The sequence below is a fragment of the Mytilus galloprovincialis genome, chromosome 5 (genome assembly GCF_965363235.1).
Source record: "Mytilus galloprovincialis chromosome 5, xbMytGall1.hap1.1, whole genome shotgun sequence".
In the NCBI taxonomy this organism is placed as follows: Eukaryota; Metazoa; Mollusca; class Bivalvia; order Mytilida; family Mytilidae; genus Mytilus; species Mytilus galloprovincialis.
Window position 1 is genome coordinate 17,927,484 of NC_134842.1, and position 24,408 is coordinate 17,951,891.

Sequence of the window (24,408 nt, forward strand, 5' to 3'; positions counted from 1 at the left end):
GCCTCTCTTACCCGACAGTTTTAAGTCCGTAAACATCATAATAGTAATGCGTGCGTGTATACTAAAAAAGAAACTCCCATCCCCAAACCCTTATTAAAGTTCAAAATTACCTCCTTGCCATAACATGCATAAGTTATAGAAACAATAAAAATAAAGAACCGGCATTTCCTGTTAGAATTAGTTTCAACAATTTATAACTGTGTTCTCATTTAAGCTTAGAACTGTTTCTCCTTCTTCCAACCTTTTGAGATTTGAAAGGGGGAAATATCGAGAAAATTTTAATACACCACCAGTCAAAATTAATACTAGTAGTAATACATAGTATTACTTTTCAACTCAAGTACAGACTTTATATTATTGAAAATCAACATAGTATTTCCCACCGTTTACGCTTATGGGGACAATAGCAAGTTTACTGTCCCACGACACATCAACTATACCCCGACTCGAAGATGAGTGAAATACAGGGTTTGGAGGGTGGCTATATACTTGGCAATGCTATTGTCCAAATATAGCCAGTAAATAGGTAGTTTATTATACAGAAAGTACGGGAAAATGATTTCTTCCAGTAAAGACTTTGCAAACTATTAATCGGTAAAATAGCCTTTTGCAGGAAAATGTTTTATTCCAAGGAAAAAATCATACCAAGTTAAAAGTTTTTTAAAATATCAACCATAAATAGCCTTTTCATGACAATTTCGTTCAAAAGGAAATGTATTTGTCTGTAAATTTATACAGAAAATATGAAATGAGGTATAATAATGCAAGCTCATCTTTTCGTTTGTATATGTTTTGTGGGAATTATGTTGCTATTTAATATTACAAACTGTGTGCTTTAAAAAACGAACGGCAATAACATAATCTATAATTATTAACAAATGAGAACAACCATCGTCAAAATAAATGCAACGTATTGAGTTAGAATCAGTATGGCACCATATATGTAGAATTGAATGTATAAAAACATTCACCATTTTGAGTATGTTGTGTCAAAATATTGATTTATGTCTTGAACAAGGGAGCTTTTGTAATTAAATAGTTTTGCTAATTATTACACGTGTCAGCGATAATATTGAGTTATTGGGATTTTACTGTCTTGCTATTACACATGTCATTAATGACATTTTCTGTATTTGCCACATGGGTTCCTATAAATTTTTGAATATACGGAATAATATGCAACCTATTTGATTTTCTAACTTCTGAATGTGAATTTATTTGTTTTAGATTCCGTGGAATTATTCATGCATGTGATGCTTCATACCACAAACATATTTTGTATTTGTACCCTGATACTGTGTACTGCAAATTTGGGAGTATCAATAGATCAACAAGGATCAGGAATAGTTTATACAGCGGACAAACGTAAATGTCAAAATATAACATGGTAATATGATTTTCTTCATTTTAGAATAGATTAATACCAAGTTATAAGAAATGCTTCATGTACATGTATTTATTGATTTTCAAACAGTCCTAAGAGACATTTCATTTTTGAAATCCTAAAGAAAAAATTAAAAAAGAACCACACAAGATTTACATGTTCTTGTACGTACCGTAAAAAATGTCGGCTTGAACTTTTTATTCATGTAGTAAGTATTGCCTTCTGTTGTAATAATTTTATATTATGTGGAAGAAGCCGGACTGCCAGAAAAAAACCACCAACCTTCGACAGGAATACTTGCGATCTTAGTCTATAAGACATAAGTTCGGAGTCGAATGCATCTGCTACATGCAGGGCTCCAAATCCCAACGTCAGTATTATGGCACGCCGTTTTTATGTTTATTCAAATTTGAAGATATCTTATTTATTTAACAAGATATCTTATTAAGTATTAAGATATCTTTAATTTTTATAAGATATCTTATTTAATTTGAAAGTAAATAAGATATCTCTATTAGTTTATAAGATATCTCTATTAGTTTATAAGATATCTCTATTAGTTTATAAGATATCTCTATAAGTTAATAAGATATCTCTATTAATTAATAAGATATCTTATAAAGTATATAAAATATCTTACTTCTTTATAAAGATATCTTTTAAATACATACTTTATAAGATATCTTATTAATTAATAGAGATATCTTATAAACTAATAGAGATATCTTATTAACTTATGGATATATCTTATATATTAAATAAGATATCTTTATAACCAATTAAATAAGATATCTCTATAAGTTAATAAGATATCTCTAAAAGTTTATAAGATATATCTATTAGTTTATAAGATATCTCTATAAGTTAATAAGATATCTCTATAAGTTAATAAGATATCTCTATTAGTTTATAAGATATCTCTTTTAGTTTATAAGATATCTCTATAAGTTAATAAGATATCTCTATTAATTAATAAGATATCTTATAAAGTATATAAGATATTTTACTTCTTTATAAAGATATCTTTTAAATACATACTTTATAAGATATCTTATTAATTAATAGAGATATCTTATAAACTAATAGAAATATCTTATTAATTAATAGAGATATCTTATTAACTTATGGAGATATCTTATATATTAAATAAGATATCTTTATAACCAATTAAATAAGATATCTACTTCTTTATAAAGATATCTTTTAAATACATACTTTATAAGATATCTTATTAATTAATAGAGATATCTTATAAACTAATAGAGATATCTTATTAACTTATGGAGATATCTTATATATTAAATAAGATATCTTTATAACCAATTAAATAAGATATCTCTATAAGTTAATAAGATATCTCTAAAAGTTTATAAGATATATCTATTAGTTTATAAGATATCTCTATAAGTTAATAAGATATCTCTATAAGTTAATAAGATATCTCTATTAGTTTATAAGATATCTCTATTATTTTATAAGATATCTCTATAAGTTAATAAGATATCTCTATTAATTAATAAGATATCTTATAAAGTATATAAGATATCTTATAAAGTATATAAGATATCTTACTTCTTTATAAAGATATCTTTTAAATACATACTTTATAAGATATCTTATTAATTAATAGAGATATCTTATAAACTAATAGAGATCTCTTATTAATTAATAGAGATATATTATTGCCTAAAATGTAATTCTGAAAATAAATCCGCAAAGGAACCAGCTAAGTCGATTTAGTTCGTTTGTAAGACTTTTAACCTCCAAATTACTATTACACCGGCAGACTAAATGTATGGTATCTAAAGACAAATAATCACAGCTTTGGTGCTTGAGGTGTATGTTCTTAAGTTTTTTTAAGTTATATAGTATTAATTCTTGAGATAACTTCTCGTATTTGTGCTATAATATATTCTCTTTGACGCCAGTTTTGTACTAAAATTTTAAGAAGACCCACACCACATATCCTTGGCCCTATTGTTTTCTATGTTAAATTTTTCAATATATATTGGGGCAGTATATCGTTCTTAACATATCAGAGCGTACTGGTTCCATAAACATGTACTTCTTCATTGAGAAACAGACGATACGCAACAAATGTCCTTCTTTTTTAGCTCACCTGGCCCGAAGGGCCAAGTGAGCTTTTCCCATCACTTGTCGTCCGTCGTCCGTCGTCCGTCGTCGTCCTGCGTCCGTCGTCCGGCGTTAACTTTTACAAAAATCTTCTCCTCTGAAACTACTGGGCCAAATTTAACCAAACTTGGCCACAATCATCATTGGGGTATTTAGTTTAAAAAATGTGTCCGGTGACCCGGCCAACCAACCAAGGTGGCCGCCATGGCGAAAATAGAACATAGGGGTAAAATGCAGTTTTTGGCTTATAACTCAAAAACCAAAGCATTTAGAGCAAATCTGACATGGGGTAATATTGTTGATCAGGTCACGATCTATCTGCCCTGAAATTTTCAGATGAATCGGACATTTCGTTGTTGGGTTGCTGCCTCTGAAATGGTAATTTTAAGGAAATTTTGCTGTTTTTGGTTATTATCTTGAATATTATTATAGATAGAGATAAACTGTAAACAGCAATAATGTTCAGCAAAGTAATATCTACAAATAAGTCAACATGACCAAAATGGTCAGTTGACCACTTTAGGAGTTATTGCCCTTTATAGTCAATTTTTAACCATTTTTCGTAAATCTTAGTAATCTTTTAGAAAAATCTTCTCCTCTTAAACTACTGGGCCAAATTTAACCAAACTTGGCCATAATCATCATAGGGGTATCTTGTTTAAAAAATGTGTCCGGTGACCCGGCCAACCAACCAAGATGGCTGCATGGCTAAAAATAGAACATAGGGGTAAAATGCAGTTTTTGGCTTATAACTCAAAAACCAAAGCATTTAGAGTAAATCTGACAGGAAGTAAAATTGTTGATCAGGTCACGATCTATCTGCCCTGGAATTTTCAGATGAATCGGATAATTGGTTGTTAGGTTGCTGCCCCTGAATTGGTAATTTTGAGGAAATTTTGCTGTTTTTGGTTATTATCTTGAATATTATTATAGATAGAGATAAACTGTAAATAGCAATAATGTTCAGCAAAGTAATATCTACAAATAAGTCAACATGACCAAAATGGTCAGTTGACCACTTTAGGAGTTATTGCCCTTTATAGTCAATTTTTAACCATTTTTCGTAAATCTTAGTAATCTTTTAGAAAAATCTTCTCCTCTTAAACTACTGGGCCAAATTTAACCAAACTTGGCCATAATCATCATAGGGGTATCTTGTTTAAAAAATGTGTCCGGTGACCCGGCCAACCAACCAAGATGGCTGCATGGCTAAAAATATAACATAAGGGGTAAAATGCAGTTTTTGGCTTATAACTCAAAAACCAAAGCATTTAGAGCAAATCTGACAGGAAGTAAAATTGTTGATCAGGTCACGATCTATCTGCCCTGGAATTTTCAGATGAATCGGATAATTGGTTGTTAGGTTGCTGCCCCTGAATTGGTAATTTTGAGGAAATTTTGCTGTTTTTTTGTTATTATCTTGAATATTATTATAGATAGAGATAAACTGTAATCAGCAATAAATTACAGCAAATTAAGAACTAAAAATAAGTCATAATGACCAAAATAGTCAATTGACCCCCTAAGGAGTTATTGCCCTTCGTAGTCAATTTTCCACAGAAAGTACTGTTATAGATAGAGATAATTGTAACCAGCAAGAATGTTTAGTAAAGTAAGATCTACAAACACATCACCATCACCAAAACACAATTTTGTCATGAATCCATCTGTGTCCATTGTTTAATTTCACATAGACCAAGGTGAGCAACACAGGCTCTTTAGAGCCTCTAGTTTATTTCATTCATAATTTTTTTTTTTAATTATCAGTCAAAAGGTGTTCTACAAGGATCAACAGTCCTTCGCCTTTCAATTGATACTTTTAATTATCAATATATATTAGATTAAACATTTTTTTTTATAGTGGATTGGGAACAAGTTATTACAACTTACATTAATCCCGTTTCACTTTGCTGGTGCGAGTGCAGCTTTATATTCTACATAGTTTGAAATGAAATTTTACATTGTCGGTAGGAAAATTTGCTTTAAACATTTTTGACCGGGTTCGAGTTGGTGTTACATCTTACAAAGTCTTTACGAATTATTTGCCATACACGTACATTATTTCCTCCCAAGTTGTCTAACATATATCTCGATGTGCCCCATGGTGGTCTTGATGTTTGTATTATTTAGTGTGATTGTTTGGGTAAATCATGACAGTAAATGTTTGATTTCTTTTAAAGATTTCTTTAGTCTTGATATAAGACCATGGCTTTGTTCTTCAATTCACAACTGTGTCGTGATCGTCAATTTGCAGTTGCTAGGGTCCGTCTTAAATTTACTGTGAGGTGAACATTATTTTTCTGTGTTGAAGGTTTCGCTGTGGCTCTGAGATGAAGAACATCAATGAAAGGACTGTTCCATTGCTTTTTGTGTGTTTTGCTGTGTGTATACATGTTTATGCCCCACCTACGATAGTAGAGGGGCATTATGTTTTCTGGTCTGTGCGTCCGTTCGTCCGTTCGTCCGTCTGTTCGTTCGTCCGTCTGTCCGTTCGTTCGTCCGTCTGTCCCGCTTCAGGTTAAAGTTTTTGGTCAAGGTAGTTTTTGATGAAGTTGAAGTCCAATCGACTTCAAACTTAGTATACATGTTCCCTATGATATGATCTTTTTAATTTTAATGCCAAATTAGAGGGTTTACCCCAATTTCACGGTCCATTGAACATAGAAAATGCGAGTGGGGCATTCGTGTACTGGGGACACATTCTTGTTTTTACTGATTTTGTGTTATTGGTAGAAACCCCCATTACTTTTTATTCTATTATAGATTTTTTTTTTCAAATTTGTAGAAAAATAAAAGATCGTCGTTAATGCTGTTTTGCTTGAATTACAATGAGTTGATGGAGAGGTAGTGTGGGAGGATTGATTTCGCCCGAGTTCTTTTTTTTTGTAGTACTTTTAACGAATAAAATGTTGAATACATGCATTTCTAAATTTAACTTTAAGATTGTGTCAAAAGACATGATAAAATTCAATACTAGTAAGACCTATAGATTTGGTTTTATGAACTACCTTAAAAATAAACACTTAAACTTCAAATATATGAAAATAATGAAATCTTAAATAGTGTTGTATCACTTTTAACATATATTATTAAAACCATATTTTCTTAATTTGTTGATTGGAAGTTATTACATGTCAAAATTTATACAATATAAACAAGCTATAAAGTACATCTCTAAGAATTTTTATAACCTTTATAGATCACTTATACTTATGATCATATCTTTTTTCTAAAGTATTGGAAGTATTATTGCTGAATATGTTGAAACAGACACAGTGATATTGTTAACTTTTTTTCAAAACTACCTCTGAGTCTATTCTTTTTTATTGGGAAAATATGCGTCATTTTTATCATATTGGTAAATTTATAATAAACCATGAACTTGACTGGAACTTCAATGTGCAGATCCCCTTTAGAGATAATTGAAACCCTCATATGAAATAAGACCCCTTATCGTCAGTGATTATTATACATAAATAGACCATCAAATCTGCACAATCAGACATATAGTCATTTTAGGCATGAAAAATGTATTCAAATGAGTGTTTTTTAGTTTGTATTCATGCACAATTACTACTGAGACTGCACTGTTTGGGAAAAAAGTTGTCTTTTTGGGAATAATTTTAAGCCATTTTTTTTTCGAATTGGGATTCTTCTCCAGGGGAAAAAGCATTTATTCTCCGGTAATTTAAGGCAAACAATATCACTGAGACATGACAGGAATTTGTCATGCCTTCGTGAGATTTTAGAAGAAATTGGACTACAACGTCTTTGGAAGATTTCAAAATAAAAATTCTGCAACACAAAAAATGCAGAAAACAATTGTCTACAAAAATGGCAAAAAAAAAAAAAAAAAAACGAGTGAAAAAAAATAATGAGTAGCAAAGGAGGAAAATTAATATTCAACTAGGATAAAATCATCATGATTATCTAGTTAAAAAGTAGGAGTTGTGGAATGATTGCCATTGAGAAAACTATCCACCAAAGTTCAAATGAAGTGGTTGTAAGGAATTATAGGCAACCGTACGGTCTTCAACAATGAATAAAACATATACCGTATAGTCGGCTAGTAGTAATGCCAATTGACTACATTACATTGCATCGCATATCTGACGTAAACTCTGATATTTAAGAGATGTGATGTAATCTACAAATCAAATAGATAGTTAGTTACAATTAAAAGGGGTTTATTTATGGACACAGGGATTTTTTGTATGGTGAACAGGTAAAATTTTAACATAACAATAAAATTGAGAATGGAAATGGAGCATGTGTCAAAGAGACAAAAATCCGACCAAAGAGCAGCTAAAACACTAAGTCTTGTATACATCTAGAAAAATATGTATTTTTCATAAATGCTAATGATTTAATTGAACCGCGTTGCAAAATATTGTGTATGATACATGTACCATGATCTACAATGCCGTTAAGCGAATTATATTTATATTTGATTTATAAATAAATTATTTAAACTAGCTAGTTTTATTATATGTATATGCCGTCCTTTTCAAGAAATAATGTTATAAGTCTTGAAAAGGATGGCATAAACATATAATAAAACTAGCAAGTTGTCATACAGTTGGAAAACAAGTTGCCGTACTGAAAATATGTGAACAGTAGCAAGTTGCCGTACCCTAGGCTGGATTCATTTGAGAGCGAATTTCAGTAAATATGAAGTCATATTATCATAATCTAATTATGTGTCTGTAAAAAAAATGAAAAACAATTGAGTATCATGCAAACGGGGCGACGAAGGGCTATTGACCTCGAAATTTTCTGGTATTAAGTGCACCGTTTTGGAGTATAACATAAAATCTTGTATTTGTTTGCTACTTGTTGGTATAAAAAAAAATAGAGCTTTGTATATCAGTAAATCGTTACAGAAGCGAAACCCTTTGAAACCGCTAGAAATGGTCTAAATTAAAGGAATTCTAGACTTGTTTATTTATTTTTTCCTTTCTCTTCGCTTCATTAGTACCCAATTTCCGTTGGCGTTGATACACATTGGTATTGCAACCAACCCGTCAACCCATCTTTAAATGCCACAGAAAGTCATACTTTAGTTATGCCTGTTTAAAATGGAAAAATAACTAGTTTTTTCTTTTCTGTTCTCTTAATTAAGTTATCCTAAACTAAATATCAGATTATGTACATATTTGTGTAGCGTCACTTAATTTTACCGTTCTTCAGTTATATCCCTTTATAACTTTTCGGGGCATCATCTGTGTCCCATGGGCGCATTACTCTTTTATTTTTTCTTTCATTGTGATTATAAGATAACTATATTTGGTATGTGCTTACCTTTTTAGGTCCTCATGTCTGTCAGACAGTTTTCCCTTGACCTGAGGTTGTGTCTATATCTCAGATGCCGGAAGCAATATGTCTACTATATTTTGAACGATTGTTAGGTGAACATTTCAAGCTGACAGGTGTCATCTGAGCATGACCTCATTTTTATGGTGGGGCTAAGGCCCCGGCTTCGGTGGCCGAGTGGTCTAAGTAGTTATTATGTAATCACTAGCCAGTCAACACTGAGGTTGTGAGTTCGAACCCCGCTCGTGCGGGTGCACTAGACTCCAATCTTAATTGACTAGGATTGTCAGTTTTTGTCGAGCCTGCAACTTTTGTTGCAGAAAGCTCGACATAGGGAAAGTGATCCGGCGGCGGCGGCGGTGTTAGCTCTCTTCTTTAAAGCTATATATTTTAGAAGGTGGAAGACCTGGATGCTTCATATTTTGTATATAGATGCCTCATGTTACGAAGTTTCCGTCAGTCACATGTCCATTATCCTTGACCTCATTTTCATGGTTCAGTGACCACTTGAAAAAAACAGTTCAGATTTTTTGTAATGTTAAATTCTCTCTTACTGTAAGTAATAGGATAACTATATTTAGTATGTGCGTACCTTGCAAGGTCCTCATGCCCGTCAGACAGTTTTCACTTGACCTCGACCTCATTTCATGGATCAGTGAACAAGGTTAAGTTTTGGTGGTCAAGTCCATATCTCAGATACTATAAGCAATAGGTCTAGTATATTTGGTGTATGGAAGGACTGTAAGGTGTACATGTCCAACTGGCAGGTGTCATCTGACCTTGACCTCATTTTCATGGTTCAGTGGTTATAGTTTAGTTTTTGTGTTTTGGTCTGTTTTTCTCATACTTTATGCAATAGTTTTACGATATTTGTTGTATGGAATGATTGTAAGGTGTACATGTCTAGCGGGCAGATGTCATCTGACCTTGACCTCATTTTCATGGTTCAATGGTTATAGTTAAGTTTTTGAGTTTTGGTCTGTTTTTCTCATACTTTATGCAATAGGTTTACTATATTTGTTGTATGGAATGATTTTAAGGTGTACATGTCTAGCGATCAGATGTCTTCTGACCTTGATCTCATTTTCATGGTTCAGTGGTCAAAGTTAAGTTTTTGAGTTTTGGTCTTTTTATCTAATACTATATGTCATAGGTCAACTATATTTGGTGTATGGAAATATTTTACGATCTATATGTCAGTCGTGCTGGTTTTATTTGACCTTGACCTGGTTTTCAACCTTCATTGCTCAGTGTTGAGTTTTTGTGTTTTTGTCTATTTTCTTCAACTATAAGCAACATGTCAACTATATTTGTTGTATGGAAGCATTGTTAGCTGTTCATGTCTGCCTGGCATATGGTTTAATTGACCTTGACCTCATTTTCATGGTTCATGTTAAGTTTATGTGACAGTCGTAATAAAGCTTTATATTTAGGAGTATCAACATAATATCAATGATTAGTAAAGAAGGCGAGACATTTCAGTGTGTACACTCTTGTCCTATCGAAGGTCGGTGGTTTTCTCCGGGCACTCCGGCTTCCGCCACCAATAAAAACTGGCCGCCATGAAATAGCCCAAAAGCGGTGCTTAAAAGTGGCGTTAAAACATCAAAAATCAAAAAATCAAATCATGTTTATGGTTCAGTGGTTAAAGTTAAGTTTCTGTGTTTTGATCTGGTTATTTTTAGTAATGTAGCAATATCATTAATATGTCAATTGTATTTGATGTTATATAAATATTTACGATGTACATTTCAGTTTGGCAGGTATTATTTGACCTTGACCTCATTTTCTTGTATTTTTTTTTCTCTACGACGAGACCTCATTTTCTCTCGGCTCATTGCTCAATTTTATGTTTTTTTTTGTATTGATCTGGTTTTCTTAAATTATGAGCAATACTAGGTGTATGGAATGATTGTAAGGTATATTATGTCTATCTTGTAGGTATCATCTGACTTTGACCTCATTTTCTTGTTTCATTGGACAATGTAAAGTTTTCATAGTTTGATCTGTTTCTTGTTTATTATAAGCAATAAGTCAACTATATATAATGTGTGGAATTATTTTATTATAAGGTGTTAATGTATTGTTGGCTTGGTTTATCTGACTTTAACCTTGAGTGTCTATTCCAGAAACAGATTGTTGCCATTTGTTTTTTGCATTTGCTCTCATTTTGTCACATAATTTACTATAGTAAATGTCCCCTTGTTGAAAATAACTTTCTGTGAACTTGAAATGAAAGTTCACGAGTACATCTCGTAAATTTCGGCATTGTTTTTAAAACGCATTCTTTCTCCATCTTATCCATACTATTTTAACCCCCAAAAATGTGCATGGTTAGTTTTCTCTTTGAAATATTTTACATTTGTCATTTTGGGGTCCATTTAGATCTGACTATGTTGTATGGGTTCAACTCATTGTTGAAGACTCGTATTTATTGTGACCTATAATTGTTAATGTTTGTGTCTCTTGGTTTTTTCTTGTGTAGACTGTTGTCTTACTGACAATCATACCACATATTTTTATTTTTCATACGCCAACATTCCCCATTAATGTATAATACTAACTATCAAGGTAAAACTATTTAACATATATATTTAGGGGTCCATCATATCATAAAATAACATTTACTTTGGATATAGCCTTAAGATAACCTAATACCTACTTATTATTTATTTGTTAGGAGACTTGAGAGTCATGAGGTATATGTTAAATTGTCATCAGTCCTAAAAAAAGGAGACGGGTAAGTGCAATTCTACATGTAATGAGTAAACATCGAGATGTAAAAAATAAAGTAAGAAAAAGACTTTTTTCATGCATTTTGTTTACATATTGTTTCTACTGTAATATGTTTTATTATAAATAAGATGTTTTTTCGTATTCTATTGTCGAAGGACATGGAGGATTTTGATACATATTAATGCAATAATATAATCTGAAATACAAAAGTGTTTATATATATATATATATATAAATGTCTAAGAATATAACTTAAACACACTAATTAATACATTAAAAAGTTCTATTAGATGTTAAATAGAAATACGCAATATTTCGCTAAACAAATTAGCTTCATCAGGCGTGTGCATCTCTCAAGGTGAAATCGGATGCATGACAAAATAATATTTTTTAGCTTAATCTATACAAGAGTTGAGGAAAAGTGTAACATATTGATTGATGTTGCATAAAATATGTTTGTAGCTACAACTACATGAAGTTGGAATAAAAGTTTAACACATTTATAGATGTTCGATTAATTGTATGAATTTCTATAAATTAATTTGTATGATTTCAAGATAATTATGGTTTTGATTTGTTTTGAAATCTTTTTTCGTCTCTCTCATTGAGTCCATCAGGTTCAAGAGTTCGTAACTGGTGCATCCAAAATCTCTCTCTTTTTTGTCTTCCTTGTGTATCCCAATTTTGATTTTTCTCAATGATTTGAAATGTGACGTTTTCAAAATCATGTCCTGCTCTTAAAAGGTGTCTTGTAATTGGGCAGTTCCTTTCTTTTGTATAAAATGACCGATGGTTATTTAGTCGGATGTTAAATGGTGTTTCTGTTTCACCAACATATTGTATTTTGCAAGTTCCACACGTTAGAACATAAATGCAATTTTGCGTTTTGCAATTTGATGTTATGAATATGTTGTATTTTTTCTTTGTGACTGTGCTGACGAATTGGGTTTCGATAGTGGCGACTCTGCAGCACTTACAATTGCCCCTTCCGCATGGTGTATAACCTCCGATTGTTGATATCTCCTGTTTAGATACTTTGGATGTTACTAGAATATCTTTGAGGTTTTTGGGTCTGCGGTAAGCCATAACGGGAGGTGATGGAAAAATCTCTTTTAAGGAAGGATCATTTTCAATAAGACGCCAGTGTTTGTGGACAATTGATGAAAGATTTGTCAGGTCAGGATGAAAGCTAACAACAAACGGGATTTTATTTGTCTGGGCCGTCTTTTCTTTGTATTCAAGTAGGTTTGTTCGGTCTTTTTCTTTTGCTTTACAGAAAGCTTCTGAAATATTTTTGTTCTTATAACCTCTTGATTTAAGTTGCTGTCTGAGTTGCCCCAAACGTGTACAAATATTCCCAAAAATGAAGGAATAGTCGCTTGTGAACAAGTATGGAACAATCGTAAGGATAAACATCCCCAACAGACTGTCTGGTTCAGTTGCTGAGACTAGTGCTGGAAAACAACAATTTTGTATTCAACGACCAGCACTACTTGCAGGTTGACGGTACCAGTATGGGAACCAAAATGGCACCTTCTTTTGCCAACATTTTCATGGGGAGTCTCGAAGAACGCATCCTTTCGAATGTACCATACAAACCCTTGTCTTGGCTCCGTTATATTGATGACATCGACATCAAATGGAACGAAACTGCAGAACGTCTGCAAGAATTTCTCGATTTCTGTAACAACTTTCATCAATCGATAAAGTTCACATCTGAAGTTTCAAATGAGAAAATTGCGCTTCTCGACACCACCATAACTTTAGAAAACGGAGTCATGACAACCGACCTTCACACCAAAAAAACTGATAAACACCAATTTCTCTCTCCGAAGAGTTGCCACCCGAAACACTGCTCCCGGAGCATTCCGTACAGCCAAGCCATCAGGTTAAAACGGATTTGTTCATCGGAATCAAAATTTAACCATCGTTTGGGGCAACTCAGACAGCAACTTAAATCAAGAGGTTATAAGAACAAAAATATTTCAGAAGCTTTCGGTAAAGCAAAAGAAAAAGACCGAACAAACCTACTTGAATACAAAGAAAAGACGGCCCAGACAAATAAAATCCCGTTTGTTGTTAGCTTTCATCCTGACCTGACAAATCTTTCAATTGTCCACAAACACTGGCGTCTTATTGAAAATGATCCTTCCTTAAAAGAGATTTTTCCATCACCTCCCGTTATGGCTTACCGCAGACCCAAAAACCTCAAAGATATTCTAGTAACATCCAAAGTATCTAAACAGGAGATATCAACAATCGGAGGTTATACACCATGCGGAAGGGGCAATTGTAAGTGCTGCAGAGTCGCCACTATCGAAACCCAATTCGTCAGCACAGTCACAAAGAAAAAATACAACATATTCATAACATCAAATTGCAAAACGCAAAATTGTATTTATGTTCTAACGTGTGGAACTTGCAAAATACAATATGTTGGTGAAACAGAAACACCATTTAACATCCGACTAAATAACCATCGGTCATTTTATACAAAAGAAAGGAACTGCCCAATTACAAGACACCTTTTAAGAGCAGGACATGATTTTGTAAACGTCACATTTCAAATCATTGAGAAAAATCAAAATTGGGATACACAAGGAAGACAAAAAAGAGAGAGATTTTGGATGCACCAGTTACGAACTCTTGAACCTGATGGACTCAATGAGAGAGACGAAAAAAAATTTAAAAACAAATCAAAACCATAATTATCTTGAAATCATACAAATTAATTTATAGAAATTCATACAATTAATCGAACATCTATAAATGTGTTAAACTTTTATTCCAACTTCATGTAGTTGTAGCTACAAAACATATTTTATGCAACATCAATCAATATGTTACACTTTTCCTCAACTCTTGTATAGATTAAGCTACAAAAATATTATTTTGTCATGCATCCGATTTCACCTTGAGAGATGCACACGCCTGATGAAGCTAATTTGTTTAGCGAAATATTGCGTATTTCTATTTAACATCTAATAGAACTTTTTAATGTATTAATTAGTGTGTTTAAGTTATATTCTTAGACATTTATATAATTTTAATTCAGTAACTGTATCAGTTTATTTTCACAAACTGATCCACGCTTAAATAGATTGAATGTTGATTGGTGCTATTTTTAGACATTATATATATATATATATTTTTTTAAACGATTTTAACACAAACTTGGTAATTGTTGGGTGGAAGATACATTATGATGCATGTACAAAAGAGAAGATGTATCATGTTTATTCTGATTTATTTTTATTGTCAACTTTTCCCTTCAAAAAAATCGTTCAAAACTTTGTTATAAATTTTATATAAGTTGATACAATTTAGTGTTTTCGCAAACTTTGAAGAAAAAGAGATTGTTCAGAGAGACTTTGCGTATTCGTAAATAATTTTTAAGAATATATACGACAGACTATTTGGACTATAGTATAGGTGTTGAAGTTGAAAGCCGCAATTTTTGGTTTTGCTTGTTCGCTGAACCACTGTCTAATGATTGCCTCAATGGTAAAACCAAGCTTTCAACATAGTCACATTGAAAGAAAACACAGGAAAAATGGACTTTGACAAATTGGCGAAAAATTAATGACGACTGTTTGATAAAAAAAAAAGACAATTCCCCAACAGATCAGAATGTCAATCTTTCGATCATGTCATACTCCGAAGATAAATAGGTTCATAATCATGATGCCATTCCTTGTTTGGATTTATGGATTTTTGTCTGCAAACAGCCAGTAGAAAACTGTTCTGTACGTTAAGGACGATAACACATTAACAATAATCCATTTGAAAGATCTGCAGACAGGGTCGTCAAATGAATCTGGTGAAAATTGTTTTACCACAAAACAAAATGCGCAATTATTTGCTGTGAAAAATAAAACACTATTAGACCCCTCTAAGAGCTGTTGTAAGATTATTTTGACTTACAGGATTCATCCTACACTCGGCATCACAGTTTATGCTCCGGACGTGGTAGCGTATTTATAAATCCGCACAGACATATAGACGGCCTGAATGAATTTGTTTTATTGCCTGACGCTACTAGAGATGGCACTACCTCTTCACCAAAGTGGTTCCTTGGAATTTTTACTTCAGCATTAACACTACTGCAATCAAATGATATAACAACTCTGTATTAGCACATAAAGAGCGAGAGACGTCAATGATCTCATATAAACAAGTGTGTTTTTTTTTCTAGAGAGAATTAATATTAATGATTGAACAAATTTTCGTACAGGATTTAAATTATTAAATTGCCATCACACTTATTTGTTTTATATTATTTTAGTACGAAGAGACAGGTGAAATTTCACGTGCTTAAGACTGGATTAGTTAATGTTACCACAACGACGGTGATTTGTTGTCCAGGCTTCTATGAAAACCACAAAGAGAAATGTAAAAGTAAGCTTTTTTTTTTACTTACCTAAGAGAAATATAACTGCAAATAAAAACGTATTACTTCAGATTCCTATTATGAAAAGAATAATAAAATGTGTAGAAAAAAGCCATACTTACGTTTCCCTTGTTTCTCTTATATAAATCAATAAGTGGAAAAACACATTTTCATACTCTATTTGTGAAAAAAGTAGGGGTATACTATTTTACCTCTGTCCATCCGTCCATCTGTCAGTCCTCCAGTACATCCGACAGTCCATCCGTCCCATGAATATTTTTCGTCGCATCTTTCTCAGGAACTACATTACAACGATGTTTGAAATTTGGTTTCAGGGTTTATATGAGTCAGCTATACCGTGTGATGCTTTTTCATATTCTTCTCTCAACAACTTCTTGTTTACCTCAACAAACATTGCATGTAATGAGCTATCTTTAGTGGTTTATGTTAATAAAAAATTTATAAAAGTGCAACCCTAATTGACATAATATGATATAAAAATCTTATGCTCATTTTACAGATTTTACGTCTTGTATAAGTAGTTGTGGTAAAGTAAAAATGTTTATATAACATCTTGTCTTATCTTTAAACAGTCTATGACAATGTTTGCCTCCGTTTCTGAGTTGCTCGTAAACATATCTTTTACGGCTTCTTTTTGGGGAGTTAAAGTTGACAGAAGCTAGTTCATGCATGAGTTCGTTTCTTTTATAGCAAAGTAACAGTCACACAAAAGCAAAAAGTTGTTTTCATCTTCTTTTGTGGTTTATTAGTTTTTGTCGAGCCTGCGACTTTTGTCGTAGAAAGCTCGACATAGGGATAGTGATCCGGCGGCGTTTATAGCTAACTTCTTTTACAAAAGCTTTATATTTTAGAAGGTGGAAGACCTGGATGCTTCATACTTTGTATACAGATGTGTCATGTTACAATGTCCAATGTCCGCGAACTCATTTTCATGGTTCAGTGACTACTTGAAAAAAGTTAAGATTTTTTGTAATGTTAAATTCTCTCTTATTATAAGTAATAGGATAACTATATTTGGTATGTGCATACCTTGCAAGGTCTTCATGACTGTCAGACAGTTTTCACTTGACCTCGACCTCATTTCATGGAGCAGTGAACAAGGTTAAGTTTTGGTGATCAAGTCCATATCTCAGATACTATAAGCAATAGGTCTAGTATATTCGGTGTATGGATGGACTGTAAGGTGTACATGTCCAACAGGCAGGTTTCATCTGACCTTGACCTCATTTTCATGGTTCAGTGGTTATAGTTAAGTTTTTGTGTTTTGGTCTGTTTTTCTTATACTATATGCAATAGGTCTACTATATTTGGTGTATGGAATGATTGTATGGTGTTCATGTCTAGCTGGCAGGTGTCATCTGACCTTGACCTAATTTTCATGGTTCAGTGGTCCAAGTTAAGTTTTTGGGTTTTGATCTTTTTTTCTAATACTATATGCAATAGGTCAACTATATTTGGTGTATGGAAATATTTTATGATCTATATGTCAGTCACGCAGTTATTTGACCTTGGTCTCATTTTCACGGTTCATTGTTCAGTGTTAAGTTTTTGTGCTTTGGTCTGTTTTTCTTAAACTATAATCAATAGGTCAACTATATGTGTTGTATGAAAGAATTGTTAGCTGTACATGTCTGTCTGGCATTGTTCATCTGACCTTGACCTCATTTTCATGGTTCATTGGTCAATGTTTAGTTTTCTTGGTTAATGTTAGGTTTATGTGACAGTTGTAATAAAGCTTTATATTTAGGACTGTCAACCATCAATGATTAGTAAAGAAGGCGAGACATTTCAGCGTGCGCACTCTTGTTTCAATTCAGCGACACTTTTCACAAAAAACCTTTAGATTAAAAATACTGTAAGTCATACACATTTCAGTATTACTTTCGATCAATTTTAATCGTAAGATTTTTGTCGAGCCTTCGACTTTAGTCGAAAAAGCGATCCTAAGCGATCCTACATTCCGTCGTCGGTGTCGTTGTCGTCGGCGGCGGCGTCCACAAATATTCACTCTGTGGTTAAAGTTTTTGAAATTTTAATAACTTTCTTAAACTATACTGGATTTCTACCAAACTTGGACAGAAGCTTGTTTATGATCATAAGAAAATATCCAGAAGTAAATTTTGTAAAAATTAAATTCCATTTGTTCCGTATTTTACTTATAAATGGACTTAGTTTTTCTGCGAGGAAACATTACATTCACTCTGTGGTTAAAGTTTTAAAAATTTTAATAACTTTCATAAACTATCCTTGATTTGTACCAAACTTGGACAGAAGCTTGTTTATGATCATAATGGAACAGTAAATTTGGTCCGGTAGTAAAATTTGTCCGCCAGACTTTTTTTCCTAGTTAATCAAGTCCATTTCCATGATTTTACTAGGAATATAAGTCCACAGCTAGTAATATATGTCTGGTACTTGTTTTTCTAGGAAAAATTGTCCCAAGACTTGTTTTTTCTAATTGTTTTATTATATCATAAAATATATTCAAATTAAAAGAAGAAAATATGTTAGATAAGATTGGAAAATTTCCTTATTTTTTTCCAATTAAAATGAAGGACATTTCCTTTATAACCTAATTAAAACATGAATATTGAGTTTCCATTGCTTATAACATTTTCGTTTTATAATAAAAGACATGGACATTTTTACATAGGAATACTAATGACATCGACAGGATTTCGTAGGAAAATTAGTCTGGGGACATAAAATTTATTTAAAAAATTGATACACAACTCTTTAACAATATTAAAACATTTTATAGTTACCTTTTAAAGCTAAGGGCTTGGACATTTTAACCTAGAACTATTAATGACATGGACATGATTTCCTAAGAAAATTAGTCTGGAGTCAAATTTTTTTAAACAGATTGATAGTTTTGATACACAACTCTTTCGTTTTGTCTTTAACAATATAAAACATATTACATTCATATTCACCTTTTAAAATTAAGAGCATGGACATTTTAACCTATGACTATTAATGACATGGGCATGATTCCATAGGAAAATTATTCTGGGGACATAAATTTTATCAAAATACTATGCAACTCTTAAACATTACTAAAACATAACATTTAAATTTCCATGGTTTAAATGTAATTGAATTTATTATGGTATTTTATAGGACATGTTTACCTAGGAAAATTAGTCTGGGGACATATATTACTAACATCGGACTAAATATACTAGTAAACTCTGTAAACATGGACTTTTTATACTAGTAATATTTGCCCGCCCAGACATATTTTACCAGGACAAATTTATCACTTACAATCGGTTAGTATCAAGAAGAAAATTTTGTAAAAATAAATATCCACTTTTCCGTATTTTACTTATAAATGGACTTAGTTCTTTTGCCAGAAACAAAACATTCACTCTGTGGTTAAGTTTTTAAAATTTTTATAATGTTCTTAAACTATCCTGGATTTCTACCAAACTTGGACAAAATCTTGTTTCTGATCATAAGATATTATTTAGAAGTAAATTTTGTAAAAAAAAATCGACTTTTTTTCGTATTTTACTTATAAATGGACTTAGTTTTTCTTCCAGTTAACATTACATACAGTCTGCAGTTAAAGTTTATAAAACATTTATTAGATTCATAAACTATCCTGGATTTTTACAAAACTTGAAAGCTTCTTTCAATCAAAAGACAGTATCGAGAGGGAAATTTTTATTGATGTTTTTCCTCATTTTTGTTGAGTCTGCGATTAACAGCAAAAGTAAGCGATACACTGGGTTCCGCGTAACCCTTCCGAATTTTTTTGTGAAAAGTGTCGCAAATCATGTGTATGATGTTATTAACTCTTTACTATATATAGCTACCCACAAGGAGTTGTGATACTGTTAATTTTAGTATAGATTTAATTGTTTTGAATTTAAATAAATGCAGGGGGAATTGGCTCTAAACTCGAGATTAGGATTTCTCAACACCATATAGATACAATGGTACAAAGAAGTTCATCAAAAGTTAAAACATAACATAAACACACATGACAAGATGAGATGAAAAAATAAAATAAAATAAACAGTAGTGGCGAAGAGTGGTGATTAACCAGGAAAACTTACTTGAAAAGTTATAACGGTTAAACTCTGATAAATTTGCAAAGCTTTTTTTTTTTTAACTTATTTTTGTATTTTAACTGAAATGGTTTTCCAACTTTAGTATATAAATGCTGTGCAAGAAAAAAGTATCCAAATATTGTGGTCGAAAATTTGAAAAGAGCTTTACTGCAAAATGTAATGAAATTCATCACCAATCTCGTTACATTGACATAATTAAAATATCTATAGTTACGTTCAATTTTATTCCATCTACCAGTTTCAATGGGTAAATTGTGTTTTCCCGTTCTAAATCTACAATATATTATTTATTCATTTATTTAATATCATTTATACGTAATTTATGCAAAAGACGCTTTTTCCAAACAGTATCAAAGGCTTTAGCAAAATCAATGAACGCACGGAATAGTTTATTATTTTTCATGATACTAATAAGCATATATTTCATGATACTAATAAGCATATAAATAACAAACTAGTTATCTGTAGTTGAATATCCTTCTCTGAAAACAGCTTTATTATGACACAATTAACAAATTAGAAAATGTATTCAATCGTGAATTCATTCACATTCATATATATATATATACTCTTCAGCAATAATCTGAGTATATTTTAGTTTGAAATTATTGCCTAATATACTTTGTTTATAATATTCCAGATTTTGTGATTTAGTTGCAAAATTTATATTTGATTTATAGTTTGTACATTTGTTCTGAAAACCACCTAACCTGGTGACATAAAAATATTTAAGGTAACGTTGTGTTTAACACAAATTAAAAAAAAATGTGAATTTATAAAAAAATTAAAGTTAACAATTTTGTCCCAATTTACAGTAATGATGAATATCTCATGAAAGATTGGAGAGGATACTTTTGAAAATTTACTAATTTGAATAAAACAATACGACGGGAATACATCGTGTTACATAGTGTTTGTAAACTCACTGGGGTAAAGCTGATGACCGTAACTGCATTCACGGTCATCCCAAGATGTCGGATGAAAAATTAGGTCAGTTTCTGTATTGTCTGTTAAAGTGTTTCTATATCATTTTCTTTACAAATCATACATTGAAACGATGTAAATTTATAAAAGAATCACTCGGAAATCACTAATTACTTCTGAGAAATGTGCATGAAACGGGAAATTCGATTTGAAAAAATCGCCAAGATGACCGTAAATCACAATCGAGATGACCGTAACAGAATCAGCGATTCATAACAAGGCTGACCGTAACTGCTTTTAAGATGACCGTAATTTGTAAATGATGACCGTAACTTTTAAAGGATGACCCTCAATTCTAAGAAATATCCGTATTTATATAACTATCTTTTTGTATCAAATGATTAATCGTGTTGGTATACACATATTAATATGAGAGTTTTATCCTAAAGGTAGAAGAAAATAAGACGTGCTTCAAATGCAAAGATTACCATATGTATCTTATTTACAGTAGAGTGTTTAATTTTTAAAATGAATTTGCCAAAAGACATGCAAATGAACAGGAAGGGAAAACATGCTACAAAAGCGCGATAAAATGACACCTTACAAGCATAATGAAAAAAATGCGGTGCACAGTTCAACTGCTCGACATAAGTTTTTTGTTTGTTTCTGGGATTCCTTTTAATGAGATATAATAAATACACATTTTTAAAAATGCCAAAAAAAAATGCATGTACACCCATTGATATTATATCGTCTTTCATTTTGTCGTGCAAATAAAATAACAGAATTTTTTTGAAAATATCATTCGAATAAACTAGTGAAGGTGAACTCCAGCAAAGTAGATCCTTAAAATAGTATTGTACGAAAAGCGTATCACAAGGCGGAACGTTGTCAATTTGTATATACAATGTATACAGAAATGTTATTCATACAGTCAGGATTCTACTTCTTCAAAATTGTCTCCCCATTACGCCAGTTCATGCTCACAATCGTAGAAATGGAAGCCATTGTAGGGATGACGCTCTGCCAATTTTGCTCTTGAAAACTGATAAATTTATCCACATAGCACCATTACGATCGATCGTTATATGTCAGTTATATTTTAAAAGACAAATGTATCTACTAGCTAATGAGCATTAGTTAATGATCTTGTCTGCATTGATTCAACTTAAAAATATTGTCTGTTCGGATGTCAGATGGAATTTTTGAAAATTCTTAAGCATTTAAAAAAATTCTAAATGAATATTTCGTGGAAGGGCAGACTAAACAATTTTAGTGGTTGAAGATTATAAACCCTAGTTATCACACACAAGAAAAGCATATTTTTTCGAAGATATCCATTTTCATCATCCAAATTAAAAGACTGTCGTCAAGTACTTTTAGAAAAAAATAGCTATTCGAACACACCTACTCTGTTTTTGTGATTCATTAGATAGGTATCTCACTTGACTCATATATTTCATCTTTTCGTACTGTCATTTTTTACGTTATAAAGTCAACCTGTAGCTTTGATATATAATAATGATTGAATCTGAAGCGAGATGCTATATAAAATACTCTTGCTTTGTACGTTTTAAAGACAAAATATACACCCAAACATGCCCTAACATAAAAAGGTGCACTCGATTTTTCTCTTTTCGATACAATCGTTACCTGTTTTGGGGAATTTTTTCTTGATTCACATAATGGAAGGGCAGACACTAAAATTTCTGAACTATAAGATTGATATGTTCTCCGTCCGTGATAAAAAAAATCGGAGGTTATGCATTTTCTACATCCAACTTATAGATACGATACTATATATAATAAAGAAGATGTGGTATTATTGCCAATGAGACAACTATCCAGAAAAGGCCAAAATGACACAAACATTAACAATTATAGGTAACAGTAAGGCCTTCCACAATGAGCAAAGCCCATACCTCATAGTCAGCTATAAAAGGTCCCGATAAGAACCATGTCGTCGACTTGATATCTTATTGTTTTGCATTACTATGTAATAGATACATTGAAAACTTATGCAAATGGTGTTTTTAAAATAAGAAAATTGTCTTTTATTTGTTTCTATTAACTTTTTAGAATTTTGTTACTATAACAAACATTACAGTTAACATTTGTCGCTTTCTCGATACATACAGAGCTTCGATTCTTTTGTTCTATTTCAAAAGTGTTTCCGCCTGCATATACCAAGACAAATTAAGATTTTAATCTGCTTCCTCTGGAACCATACACATGGGCTCGATTACCAAATATTCGTATGTATTATTAATGTTTTTAATGCTCCATTTATTGGCATTATGTTTTTCTTGTCTGTGCGTACGTTCGTCCGTTCGTCTGTTTGTTTGTCCAGCTTCAAGTTAAATAAAATTGAAACTTAGTACACATTTTCCCTATAGTATGATCTTTTTAATTCTAATGCCAAATTACAGTTTTATCCCATTTTCATAGTCCACTAAACATAGAAAATGATAGTGTAGATGAGGCATCCGTGTACTAGGGACACATTCATGTTTCTTCAAATTTTCGTCGTATCGCTGTCGATTTGTGTTAAAATTTTAACGTCGATATCAATAAATATTTCATTGTTTACGAGAAATATGCAATTTACTATCATTGTTATAAATCCTAAATATGGCCAATTATATTATAGTTTAAAAAAAGAAATTTATGAAACATATTTATATCCGCTAACCGTGCCCCTATTGAGATCGACAAACTCAACAAAAAAGCTTTGAATACAATACGGATATTTCTTAGAATTGATGGTCATCCATATATAAGTTGCGGTCGTCCTATATAAATTACAGTCAGTCTTTACAAATTACGGTCATCCTTTGCAAGTTACGGTCATCTTTTTACCAATCACGGTCATCCTTGTTTTATGTTACGGTCATCTTGAAAATATTTTGATTATGATTTACGGTCATCTTAACGAATTTTTCAAATCGAATTTCCCGTTTCATGCACATTTCTCGGAAGTAATTAGTGATTTTCGAGTGATTCTTTTATAAATTTACATCGTTTCAATGTATGATTTGTAAAGAAAATGATATAGAAACACTTAAACAGACAATACAGAAACTGACCTAATTTTTCATCCGACATCTTGGGATGACCGTGAATGCAGTTACGGTCATCAGCTTTACCCCAGTGAAACTGCTATCTATGCAACGTTCTTTTTGTGTATCTATTGTGTTGTGAACTTTTAGCACACGTTGTCTGTTGAATTTTTACTTTCCTAATGTAAGAGTCCTCTATTAAATTTATGCCTATGTGTTGTGAGGACATGGTTTGCACAGGAAACATAACACAACACAGTAGTCAAGATAGAGAATAAAAAGTATTCTTATATCAAGCATTTTTCGTTTTACTGCAAGAAAGGAAGGGTCATATGTACGGTTAACGTAGTGTAGCAATACATACCT

General features: G+C 31.9%; 1 protein-coding gene across 2 annotated transcripts in view; it reads left to right on the forward strand.

Moving 5' to 3' along the window:
- Positions 1-24,408, forward strand: part of LOC143075301 (uncharacterized) — a 35,900-nt gene that overhangs the window by 1,802 nt on the left and 9,690 nt on the right. For both annotated transcript variants that reach the window (XM_076250674.1, XM_076250673.1), the window contains exons 2-4: positions 1,228-1,387; positions 11,511-11,570; positions 15,852-15,964. In XM_076250674.1, coding sequence (XP_076106789.1) covers positions 1,245-1,387; positions 11,511-11,570; positions 15,852-15,964 — 316 coding nt within the window. In that variant the 5' untranslated portion in view covers positions 1,228-1,244. The remainder of the gene's footprint in view (positions 1-1,227; positions 1,388-11,510; positions 11,571-15,851; positions 15,965-24,408) is intronic.